The following is a 12,579-nucleotide window of genomic DNA, read 5'->3' as shown; positions in this document are numbered from 1 at the left end:
TTCCTTTGGTTTGGTAAAGGAAGGAAACAGAGCTATACTTTTAGTGATTTTTTTAGAATTCCCAATGAGATCTGTCATGGTCAGTTGCGCAACATAAGACACCTCATGGAAAGCTTGACCCAAGAGTCACTCTGTGAACATCTACAAGCCAGATTTATGCCTAGGAGGCCTGGCTGGAATTTTCTTTATTGTTTAAAAGTGAGCAAAATCTCACCTATTGTTTTCAAAATCTCACCATGAACTAAACTTAGAACCAACTCTTCCTTATGTAAAGAATGCATTTTAATAAGCATAATAATGTACTTTTGTTGGGAATAATTCAGAGACAAAATTAAGCTGACCAGAAACATTTTATGAGAAGTAGAGGGCTAGCAGGAAAGAAAAAAAACTATCAATATTCCCACCAGAAACCTTAATAGTTCCAATAAATAAGTCTAGAATAAGGGCTAGTATGATTTTAGATCAGTTGTCATCACTTCTTCTCTGTGAAACTTCCCACAGATGAGCATATGAATGACAAATACTGAACTTACATCTCTGCAAGTGGCACAAGGGTCAGTGGATAAAAAGGGGACAACAGTCAATAAAGGGCTTAGGAAGAAGGGATGCATCCTATTTTAGGGATTTTCCCAGGATGCCATTTAACACTATGAATATGTAATAGTTACAACTGGAGAGGAAATCATATTTCCAACTCCTTGACATCGAAATGCCTAAAAAGAGAATCTTAGAACAGCACAGGAGAGAGAGATGTGCAAATCAAATCTCATCATCTTGAATGTATTTATTATATGTGTGCTGAGTTATATATATGGAGAAGTTTTAAAAGTAGATGAAAAATATGCTAATTATATGCTATGACATCTCTCATTCCCAGTGTAGGTTTGAGATTTATCAGGGCTCGATGGCAAATAAATCCAACAAATCTACAAACAACATTCCTAAAGGATGCTTTTATGAAGAGGTAAAAAATTTATAAGGGACCAGAGAAAAAGTAAGCCCAAATTTTATATATCCTCAAAATAGAAAGCAATCACTAATACTCACCTTTGCAATTTGATCAAATTTTCCAAAGAGTTCATTCAGCATGTGGACCAGTTCTCCTGGGGAGCAGTCACTGGCCAGACGGGTGAACCCAACAATGTCCGCATAGAGGATACTGTGGGAACAAACCAGTGGGTGCCATATTTGCAAGTTGATATTCGTTAAGAAAGTAATGGTAATTTTTCCCATTGAAAGAGTATAAGTTTTTACATTTTATATTTTTGCAAAATGTCATTTCCCTGGGTATGGAATATGTAAACATTTTGCTAAACTTTCCCATTAAATTTTTTTTGATGTTAAATTTTTATAATTAAATCGTTGAAGAAAAAGTCATGCGATGCATGTTCTCTATTCTAGTCCTTTTTTACTGCTCACCTTTCTTCTCTCAGGGCTAGCCCCTCCCCGCCTCTCTCATTTATGTGGTCTTCATCCTGACAGTACATTACAGTGTCATAATTCTGATATCAAAGGAGTATGCTTCTATTTGAATCATTATATGATTTTATATTATAAGGATTCCTATGTAGAAGAGGCAAAATAATAAAAGTCAAATCCTGTTTTTATTGTTTCAAAGAAAAAATTCTGGCTTCCTTACTACCTGCCAGGAGAACAGATACAGAACATCTTTCTGAAGCTCAGAGTTTGGTTTGGGGATGCATTAAACAAATAAGGACACCAACCAACGTCCAATTACAGTGATAATAAGTGCTATAAAAGAAAACAGCAGAGTGCTGTAAGACAGAACAGTGGAGGTGGTGAAGAGTCAGGGAAAGTCACTTAGGAAATGACAGTACAGCTTCCCTTCATGGGATGTACAGGCTGGGAGGGCAAATGTGAGATTCCTTAGAGTTGTGTATGTGTTTAGCTAACCTTGATGGGTCAGGATAGAGAAACTACAGCACCACTGTGTACATTACAAATTTACCTACACAATAACGTGTTTATGTTTTGTGTAAAGGACTAATAAAGAAGCCTAAAATTCTGGGTTCAGGTAGTGAATATGGTATGGTTTAAGATGGGCCAATGAAACAAAAATAACTGCCAATTCACAAAATTTTATGAAATATAAAATTACCATATATAGGATCCAGCAATTCCACTCTTAGGTATATACCCAAAAGAGCTGAAAGCAGGAACTCAAACAGATATTCGTATACCCATGTTCACAGCAGTATTATTCATAAAATGAAACAAATGTCTATTGACATTTAAAGAAATGGATGGATGAAACTGTGGTGTATAATACAGTGGAATATTATTCAGTCTTTAAAAGAAATGAAATTCTGACAAATAACACAACCTGGATGAACCTTGAAGACATTAACTTGAGTGAAATAAGCCAGACTCAAAAGGACAAATATTATATGATTTCACTTATATGAAGTACTTAGACTAGCCCAACCATAGAGACAGAGAGTAGTATGGTGACTGCCAGAGTCTGGGGATGGGGCGTTGTTGTTTAGTGGGTATGGAGCTTCAGTTTGGGATGAAAAAAAAGTTCTGGACATGGATGTTGGTGATGGTTGCAGAACAGCATGAATGTATTAGTGACACTGCACTGTACAATTTAAAATGGTTAAAATTGTAACTGCTATGTATATTTTACCACAATTTTAAAAAAAAAGTGCGGCAGCCATCAGCCTGGTCCCAGGCAGAACATGGCTTGATCTCTGCTGCTGGCAACACTCTGCTCCTCAGGCAAAGTACAAGGCTTGTGGCTTCACCTTGGAGGAAAGACTTGCTCCTCTGATGATGGACAGAAGCAGGGGGAGACCTCTGGTCCAGGGAAATCAGGGCTGCTGGGGCTTTTGTGCTCTCTATTCAGATGGTGCCATAAAACCATCCCTACTTCTCCTGTGCTCTCCTGCAGAGGTAGGGACCCACAGATGCTGAGCCATGGTCCAAGAGGAGGCATTACTCTCACTCAGAGGAAGATGCCCGATCCAGGCAGCATGGGAGGGAGAACGTGAGAATGAGTGGTTGACTCTACTTCTTGTTGACAACCTCCACAGTGTTTCCTGTATCAAGACATGTAGTGGGTGAAGGAGCCCAAGATGGGCTGAATGTACAGGTCTGAAGCTGGCCCTGTGGTTACTGGGCAGGAAGATGCAGACTGTATATGAGTAACTGGGACACAATGTACAAAGGGTTATGGAAGAGGAGACGCAGAGCACTTTGGGGGTCACACAGGAAGGAAACCCGACCTAGACTTGGATCACATCACCACTTGAGAAAGACCACTCTGGCGGCAGCAACCTGGAGGTGGGCAGGTCAGTTAGAATCATATCCGGTACATCCCGGAGAGCCCTATGGAAAGTCTATAAGTGGGGGAGATGGGGAGAACTGGACAGAGAGGGGAGATTTGTAGGAAGGAGAATGAATCAGGCTTTGTTAGGGATTAGATGTTGTGGGAAGTATCTAGGAAAAGAAAGTGCTGAGATAAAGACCGGTTTCTGGCTGAGTACTGGGGCTATACCTAGTGTACAAATCAAATCAAGCTTGCAGGAGAAGTTGACTAGCTCCACTTTGGTTGGGTTGAGTCTGAGGGTGGTGTCAGTGGGAGACCCAAGAAGAAGACCATTAGGTAGATGCTTATGGAAAACTACGGCTGAGTTCTGTGTCTTAGCATCATATAGATGGTCATTAAGTCCTGGGCGAGAGCTGGAGAGAACAGAGGAGTTAGGAGAGACCTGGAAATGCTTTCATTTACAGAACAGCCTAGATGTAGGGACGAGAAAACAATAAAGAAGACTGCAGGGAGAAAACAAAGGGGAAACAATGGCATGGAAATCCAAGGATGTAGAATTATTTAAGTGCAAAGACAAGGTGAATGGGACCAAGCATAACCATGTGGTCAATGAGATAGGATGCAGAGGAAGTCATATTCAGATTTGGGAACAAGACAACTGGTGGTGAATGTAGGAAGAATGAGTTCTGTGACATGGGGGAGGTTAATGTCAGAGGGTGGTGATTTGAGGAGGGAGAGAAAATAAGGAAGTCTAGTTAGAGAGTGGAAAATTGTTCTAGAATCTGGGCTATGAAATTCATGGACGTAATTTCAGAGTTGGAGGGTGGTACTGGATTCAGGGATTTATGTTTGTTTTCAAAGACATGATGGGTTTGCGAATGTTTCAGCACTAGTGGGAGGGATTCAGAGGAAGACAATGATTCAGAAGGCAACTGGTAGTTGCTACCTTCACATCTACAAATTCTTTTTCTTCTCCACTTCCTCCTCATCCTACTTATTACTATTATTATTATTGTTATTATATCAGTTAGTAAAGAGCTAGTCAATGTTATTAACAGAGAATAAATATTTCATTGAATGAATCATCAAAGCAAAACTAAAAGTTATCAACAGATCTTTTTGGTCTATCAACCTAATAATTCTCATTAAAAAACACCCTCAGTTATTGACTGAACTACCTGCATTAGCCAGGTATTTTATCTGCTTCTTTGTTTATTATACCTGTCCTGTTTCAGGAGGAAAGGCCATATGTTTTCATATTTCATTTAAAATTAATTGGTACTCCATGCCATTGAAGCTTTTCCATTTTTAAGTTTTAAGAATTTAAGTTACTTTAGGATCCCAAATACGTTTTATGAATTTAAATTTAATACTGCAAACATATTCTACATAATCTCTGAAGACAGTTGAGGGTGCTTCACCAATCCTTTGCCTTAGATAAGTGTGTTTAATCAGCTTCCAAGATGGCCCCAGTGATCCTCACCTCCCAGTACTCACACTCTTGTACTGTCCCTTCCCATAACGGGTAGGGCTGACTTGTGTAACCAATAGGATACTGCAGAAATGACCAGAAATGACCTTCCAAGGTTAGATCATAAAAGATATTGAAGCTTCCACCTGGACCCCTCCCTCTGGGGAAGCAAGCGGCCATGTTGTGAGGATACTCAAGCAAACTGTGAAGAGGCCCAATGATAAGGAACTGAGGCCTCCAGCCAACAGGAAGTTAACCTGTCCACCAGGTGGGAAGTCACATTGGGAACAGATTGCCCAGCAGCCTGCAGCCTCATGGGAAAGTCTATGCCAAAACCACCTGGGTAAGCTGCTCCCAAACTCCAACCCACAGATGTCGTGAGATGATTATTGTTCTTTTTTTAAAAAAATTAGGTTATTTGTATTTTTATTGTTGAGCTGTAAATGTTCTTTATATATTCTGGATTCAAGTCCCTTATCAGATATATTATTGCAACTATTTTCTCCCATTCTATGGTTTTTTTTTTTTTTAATGGGTCTTTTTTTTTTTTGAAGTATAGCTGATTTACAATGTTGTGTTAATTTCTTCTATACAGCAAAATGATTCAGTTATATTCAGTTATATATATATATATATATATTCTTTTTCATATTTCTTTCCATATGGTTTGTCATAGGATATTGAATATAGTTCCCTGTGCTATACAGTAGGACCTTGTTGTTTATCCATTCTATGTATAATAGCTTGCCTCTGCTAATCTCAAACTCCCAGTCTTTCCCTCTTCCAACCCCCTTCCCCTTAACAATCACAAGTCTGTTCTCTATGTCTGTGAGTTTGTTTTTGTTTCATAGATATGTTGATTTGTATTGTATTTTAGATTCTACATGTAAGTGACATCATATGACAGTTGTCTTTCTCTGACTTACTTCACTTAGTGATAATCTCTAGGTCCATCCATGTTGCTGCAAATGGCATTATTTCATTTTTTATGGCTAAGTACTATTCCACTGTATATATGTACCACATCTTCTTTATCCATTCATCTGTCAATGGACATTTAGATTGCTTCCATGTCTTGGCTATTGTAAATGGTGCTGCAGTGAACATTGGGGTGCATGTATCTTTTTGAATTGTGTTTTTTTCCAGATATATGCCCAGGAGTCGGATTGCTGGATTATATGGTAGCTCTATTTTTAGTTTTTTGAGGAACCTCCATACTGTTTTCCACAGTGGCTTCAACAATTTACATTGCTACCAACAATGTAAGAGGGTTCCCTTTTCTCCAGATCCTCTCCAACATTTGTTATTTATAGACTTTTTGATGATGACCATTCTGATTGGTGTGTTTATTGTTCTTTAAATTACCCACTAAGTTTTGGGGTAATTTGTTACACAGAAACTGATAACTAATACAGATATTATGCAGACGATTATCAACTGCTTGAGATTGGTTGTGTCTTCAGTCATTTTTACAGGTCTATTGTTCCCAGATTATATCACAGCTATTTAAAGATAGTCTGTGATTCTATTTAGATAGACACATTTATCCTTACACATTTTGAATACCAATAAGTGACATAAAAATATTTCTGGAGATGAAAGGGGCATTGCTGATTTTCTTATAGTTAAGGCTGGAAAGAGCAATTTCTACTATAGTATATCTTGTCAGACACCATAAATGCTTTTTCTTTAATTATGTAGGTAAAATGCTTAAAAACCTAAATGCAGTCTAGTGTTTTAAATAATTTTATTCCTTTTTTTTGGCTGCACTGGGTCTTCATTGTTGTGTGCAGGCTTTCTCTAGTTGTAGTGAGTGGGGGCTACTCTTTGCTGTGGTGTGCGGGCTTCTCATTGTGGTGGCTTCTCTTGTTGTAGAGCATGGGCTCTAGGCACGCGGGCTTTGGTAGTTGCAGCACGTGGGCTCAGTAGTTGCCACGTGTGGGCCCTAGAGTGCATGGGCTTCAATAGTTGCGGCGCATGGGCTCAGTAATTGTGGCATGCAGGCTCTAGGATGCATGGGCTTCAGTAGTTGTGGTGTGTGGGCTCAGTAGTTGTGGCTCGCAGGCTCTAGAGCACAGGCTCAGTAGTTGTGGTGCACGGGCTTAGTTGCTCCACAGCAAGTGGGATCTTCCCGGACCAGGGCTCGAACCTGTGTCCCCTGCATTGGCAGGAGGATTCTTAACCACTGCACCACCAAGGAAGTCCAGCTTTACTCCTTAACATGTATGAATGTTCTCTGTCTCAGTGTGTGTATATATATACATATATATATATATATATATATATATACAAACACATAAATATATGCATATATACATACATACATATATATGTATATATACACACATAGTTCTTTCCTATTATTCCAAGAAAAAAAAGGTGGGGACTATAAAAAAATTTACTCCTGATTCCTCATTTATTCAATGTTTTTTCCTTAGTTCCTACTTGATATGCAACTTTTTTTCTCTTGTCTCCCTTTCAATGTGCATTTCTCATTGTATATTAGCTCTTTGCGTGCTTGGGCCATACCTTTTTCTAAAATCATGTGTTAAAATGCGATTTGTCTTAGCAATGCATAAATTAAGCTACAGTTAAATTTGTTTCTTAATAAACTTCAAAAATCCTTGAACTGAAGTAACCAGACAGAAGGCTGCATCACACAATGGAAAAGGTCTGGACTTGAAAGCAAACAGCCCTATTACAATTCTAGATGATTCTAAACACACTTTAGTTTGTGGTTGTTGTTATTAAACTATTGAATGGGGTGGGGGGGTGACTAAAGGAATAACATAATGAGTGAGGCATGCACAGGTTACTTACTGAGATAACCCAGCCAGAATAGCAAGCACCACTGCAATGTAATCGAATGGATGAAAGGACAGCCCCCAGAGAAGTAGTGTCAGGAACGGGTGGGCATGGAGAACAGTGAGGACCAGGGCACCCACATGTGGAGAGGTCCCACACCACTGTAGCCAGAGATGGAGGGGAGCACAGGAGGGAGCACCCTCTCCAGACTGAAGTGAGGACCTGCACAGCTCCTCTCTAGAGCTCAGGGGAGAAGAGGTCCTATACCATCCTCCTTCCTGACCACAATCCCATGTTAGTTTTCCAGTTACTGGGAATCCAGGAATGGCTCCCTGGGGAGCATGGATGGCTGTGCCACTCTTGGGAAAGCAGTAACTTTCATTATAATTTAATTAAGGTGCATGTTGGTCCCCTATGATGCTGGGTACCAGCCATACCCTAGAAACCCATCATTCCTGATTGACAGCAGAACATCCAGCTTCCCTGGAAAGTGCTGGCTTCCCAAGGCCCTGCCCTTGCCAAGTCTACCTTGAGGAACCAGTCCTTGTGCCTAGAGCCCATGACTCTTTAATCTTACTGACACTGAGTCCTGGGTTTCAGGGACACAGTGAGCTCTGACCAAGGAGTTCCCAGAATAAGGGCCCATTGTCCACTTCTCTCCCTTTTGTAATTGATGGTCACAAAATGCAATAAGTAGAGGAACCCGTTTTCTTATCTTAATGTGAAGCCCCAAGAGGCAGCACATGGGTAGGTGGAGTGATAATTACTCTACACGCAAAGATAAACAGTTCCAAAGGACACATGAAACTGTAAGATTATGGGCTCCCAGTTAAATATGTCCCCCACCTGGCATACAGGCTCCCCAGACTTGCTGCGGAAGGAGAACAGAGCAGCAGCGTACCTGACATTGGTGTGCCGTTTGACGTACAGGTTGTGAAAGTTGTTGGTGTTTTCCATTTGGCCGGCTTTGGGGCCCTGCAGCCTCTGGATGATCTCAGCTTTCATCTCCATGGCTATGTGCGCTGGCAGCAGGGACAGCAGAAGTCGCTCCTGAAACCAGGTGTGGAAGGAAGACAAAGAGATGTTACACAACCAAGGTCACAGCCAAGTATCATCTAATATCAATACTGATTTGTAGTGGGGCTAATTTGAGGACTCTTTACAAGTTAAAATACAGATTCTAGAAATACATATTGAAAAAAATATAAAATTTTCTAAGGTCAGAGTGTGTTGTTATTTATTGAGTTCTGAGCATGTCTTTTTCAGTATGGAGAATAAAGGAAGGCATAGTTATTTCCCTGAGGGTATTATTTATCTATTTTGATTTTAAAGTAGTGAAGCAGAAATAATATTAAAGTGCCAGAAACCAGTGGTCAGTCTAAGATACAAAACACTCATTTTCACCTGCTTGTTCATTTGCGAGATAAAGTACAAGCTTTATTGCACTTTTTAAAGTCAGCCCATATTCCACATTTCCTAAGTAAGAATGACATATTTTCAAATATTTCATTTCCTCTGTGGTGACCATCCAATCCTCTTTAGTGCTTCTAAACTATTATAAAGACAGAGTCAGAAATATTAGCTTCTGAAAAAGACATCACCTATGAGAAACTATAGGTGGGACACAAAGAAATGATAACATATGAGATTTTCTTGTATTTTTAGTCTTTAAATTCAGTATATCTCATACACAATAGCATGCAATATTACACATGCTTTAATCTGTATTTATTATAGTTAGAGTGGCAACTTTTCCATTCTCTTCAAGGAAACTATGCAATTTTTTGAGAAAAAGTATCATAGATGGCAATCTTTGCAAGTTGATATTCATCCTTGAGTGTTTTAAACATTAATCTATTACAGAAAACACCATATTCTTCAGGCATTGTGGATTTAGCTAGTGGTATTCAGTGTGTATAAACAAACATTTGTTGAATGCCAAGTTTTCTCCTTCTTCCACATTGTCTCTTTTTTTCTTTAAAAAAATTTGTTTTTGGTGGGCAAAGTGGTGAGAGAGTAGAGGAAGGGGTGGGGAAGCTGAGCTTTGCTCACAGATTCACTGGTCCAGGTGTCTGTCCCCTGGGCCCACCCACAGTGCCCATCACTTTGGGGCTGTTGGGAACTTCCACCAAGGGAGCAGAGGGTAGGCCAGGAGTGCATCTTGATGAAGATGAAATGACCCTCACCACAGCCCATCCCCAGCCTGACCCAGGAAGACAGGTGCAAAGTCAACAGGAGACTCAGCGTGTGCCTGTGTAAGGTCTCAGTGCATGGTAGGGAGCGTTTCTCTATGAACTGGCATAACTGAGTGTTGATTGTTTGTTCATTCCTTCCGTCCTTCATTAACCCAATCAGAAAACATCCATCACTGCCCATTAAATGCCAGACCCCTTGATAAGCACTAATGGTAAATGCAAAGAAGAAGGGGACAGTGTCCCTAATATCATGTTGCTCATGATCCAGGAAAGGGCCCACCCACAGTGCATAGCTGTTAGATGAGGCTAGAAAGACAGGCTGGTGTTTGGAGGAAGCCACGTGCCTGGGATCTGGGAAAAGAGGGGGAGCTAATAGACGAGGAGCACCTGCTATGCACCACATGCTCCCAGGAGCCATCTTCACGTGAACCAATTGAATCAAAACAACAGCATCATCTGACTGGTATTGTTACCAACCTCCTTGCAACAGAGGCAAAAAGAAGCAGTTAGATAAAGGGCAGGGAGCTGACACTTGTCCTAACACTTGTCACATACCAAAGGGAATTTTATTGGTACTTAAGAAAGAGAACACTTTTTATTTCATAATCATCTTTTCACTTTTTTGTTAAATTCCCCTTGATGTTTCCATTTAAATTAAGAAATGAAATGCAGAAATCAAAATTTTTTAATAAGGTAAATGTCCATATATACATCTGGGGAAACATAAATTAATATGAACTGTACAAAATAATGAGGCTAATGGCTAGTGTAGTCTAAAATATAACAGAATGAAATGCACAATGACAATAACACAAAAGATGAAATGGGAGTCAATGGAATAAAAATGTTCTGAGGTCCTAGAATTGTGTGAGAAGTGGCAAAATAAAGCAATTTATGTTAGACTGTAGTAAGTCAAGAGTGAATGCAATTTCCACATCAGCAACAAAAAGTTTGAAAAAATGTATGACTAACAGGCTAACAGAGAAAATGGGAAAGGAATCCTTGATTAATCCAAAATAAGTCAATAAAGAAGAGTCAAAGAAAACTAAAAACAGGTGGGGCAAATAGAAACTAAATCATAAAGTGACAGTTATCAGCCTGTTGTGCCAGAAATTATATTAAAATTAATGGACTAAATATTCCAATTAATTGACTAATACTGTCAGATTGGACTGAAAAAAGACAAAATGTAACTCTAAACTACTCACAATAAACACACCTGAAATATAACAATACAGAACTATCAGAAATTTAAAAAGATACACCAAAAAGAGGTGAATTATAAAAACCTTAATAATAAAAGAAAAAGCAGTATACCTATACCAATATCAGAAAAGTACTGTAGATATTCCAGTCTTAAGGGAAAATATTGACAAGTCCACAAATTTTTTAGAACTTTTTTTTGGTGAGGGAAATACCACTAGATTTTATTGTGCACATTGGCAATATAACCCCTTATGTGGTTCCTTCCACTCAAAGAGACTGGTGGTATGAAGGGCAGTGAAGTGGGGGGCTTGTCTATTGCTTTACTTCTCAATTACTTCTCAATTACTGCAGGAGTTCTTGGAAAGTAGCATTTTCCCTGCAGTTATTTGTTCAATGAATGAATGATCTGCTGTGCATTTCACCTGGGGCACAATAAAGAAAAATCTAATTTCAAAGTGGAGACCTGGGTAGACAGTGCTTATGATTTCTTTTTTTCTTTTTCATTGCAGTACGCGGGCCTCTCACTGTTGTGACCTCTCCCGTTGTGGAGCACAGGCTCCGGACGTGCAGGCTCAGCGGCCATGGCTCACAGGTCCAGCCACTCCGCGGCATGTGGGGCCTTCCCGGACCGGGGAACGAACCCGTGTCCCCTGCATTGGCAGGCGGACTCTCAACCACAGTGCCACCAGGGAAACCCTGATTTAAAATCAGATTAATGACCTTTTTTTTTTAAAAAAAAAACATCTTTATTGGAGTATAATTTCTTTAAAATGTTGTGTTAGTTTCTGCTTTATAACAAAGTGAATCAGGTGTACATATACATATGACCCCATATGTCTTCCCTCTTGCGTCTCCCTCCCTCCCACTCTCCCTATCTCACCCCCCTAGGTGGTCACAAAGCACCGAGCTCCTCTCCCTGTGCTATGCGGCTGCTTCCCACTAGCTATCTATTTTACGTTTACTAGTGTATATATGTCCACACCACTCTCTGACTTTGTCCCACCTTACCCCTCCCCCCTCCCCGTATCCACAAGTCCATTCTCTAGTAGGTCTGTGTTTCTATTCCCATCTTGCCCCTAGGTTCTTCATGACTGTTTTTTACATTCCATATATGTTAGCATACGGTATTTGTTTTTCTCTTTCTGACTTCACACTGCATGACAGACTCTACGTCCATCCACCTCACTACAAATAACTCAATTTCGTTTCTTTTCATGGCTGAGTAATATTCCATTGTATATATGTGACACAACTTCTTTATCCATTCATCTGTCGATGGACACTTAGGTTGCTTCCATGTCCTGGCTATTGTAAATAGTGCTGCAAGGAACATTGTGGTACATGACTCTTTTTGAACTATGGTTTTCTCAGGGTATATGCCCAGTAGTAGGATTGCTGGGTCATATGGTAGTTCTATTTTAGTTTTTTAAGGAACCCACATACTGTACTCCACAGTGGCTGTATCACTGTACATTACCACCAACAATGCAAGAGGGTTCCCTATTCTCCACACTCTCTCCAGCATTTATTGTTTGTAGAGTTTTTGATGATGGCCATTCTGACTGGTGTGAGATGATATCTCATTGTAGTTTTGATTTGCATTTCTCTAA

General features: G+C 39.8%; 1 protein-coding gene across 1 annotated transcript in view; it reads right to left on the bottom strand.

The window, feature by feature from the left end:
- Positions 1-12,579, bottom strand: part of ADCY2 (adenylate cyclase 2) — a 193,325-nt gene that overhangs the window by 100,925 nt on the left and 79,821 nt on the right. The window contains exons 3-4 of the mRNA XM_089908359.1: positions 8,470-8,618; positions 1,048-1,159 (exon numbers count right to left, since the gene is read on the bottom strand). Of these exons, the coding sequence (XP_089764485.1) occupies positions 1,048-1,159; positions 8,470-8,618 (261 nt within the window). The remainder of the gene's footprint in view (positions 1-1,047; positions 1,160-8,469; positions 8,619-12,579) is intronic.

The sequence above is a fragment of the Delphinapterus leucas genome, chromosome 3 (genome assembly GCF_059928025.1).
Source record: "Delphinapterus leucas isolate spDelLeu-1000000601 "Yukka" chromosome 3, BTC_Dleu_Yukka2, whole genome shotgun sequence".
Lineage (NCBI taxonomy): Eukaryota > Metazoa > Chordata > Mammalia > Artiodactyla > Monodontidae > Delphinapterus > Delphinapterus leucas.
This window is presented reverse-complemented; position numbering and strand designations above follow the sequence as displayed.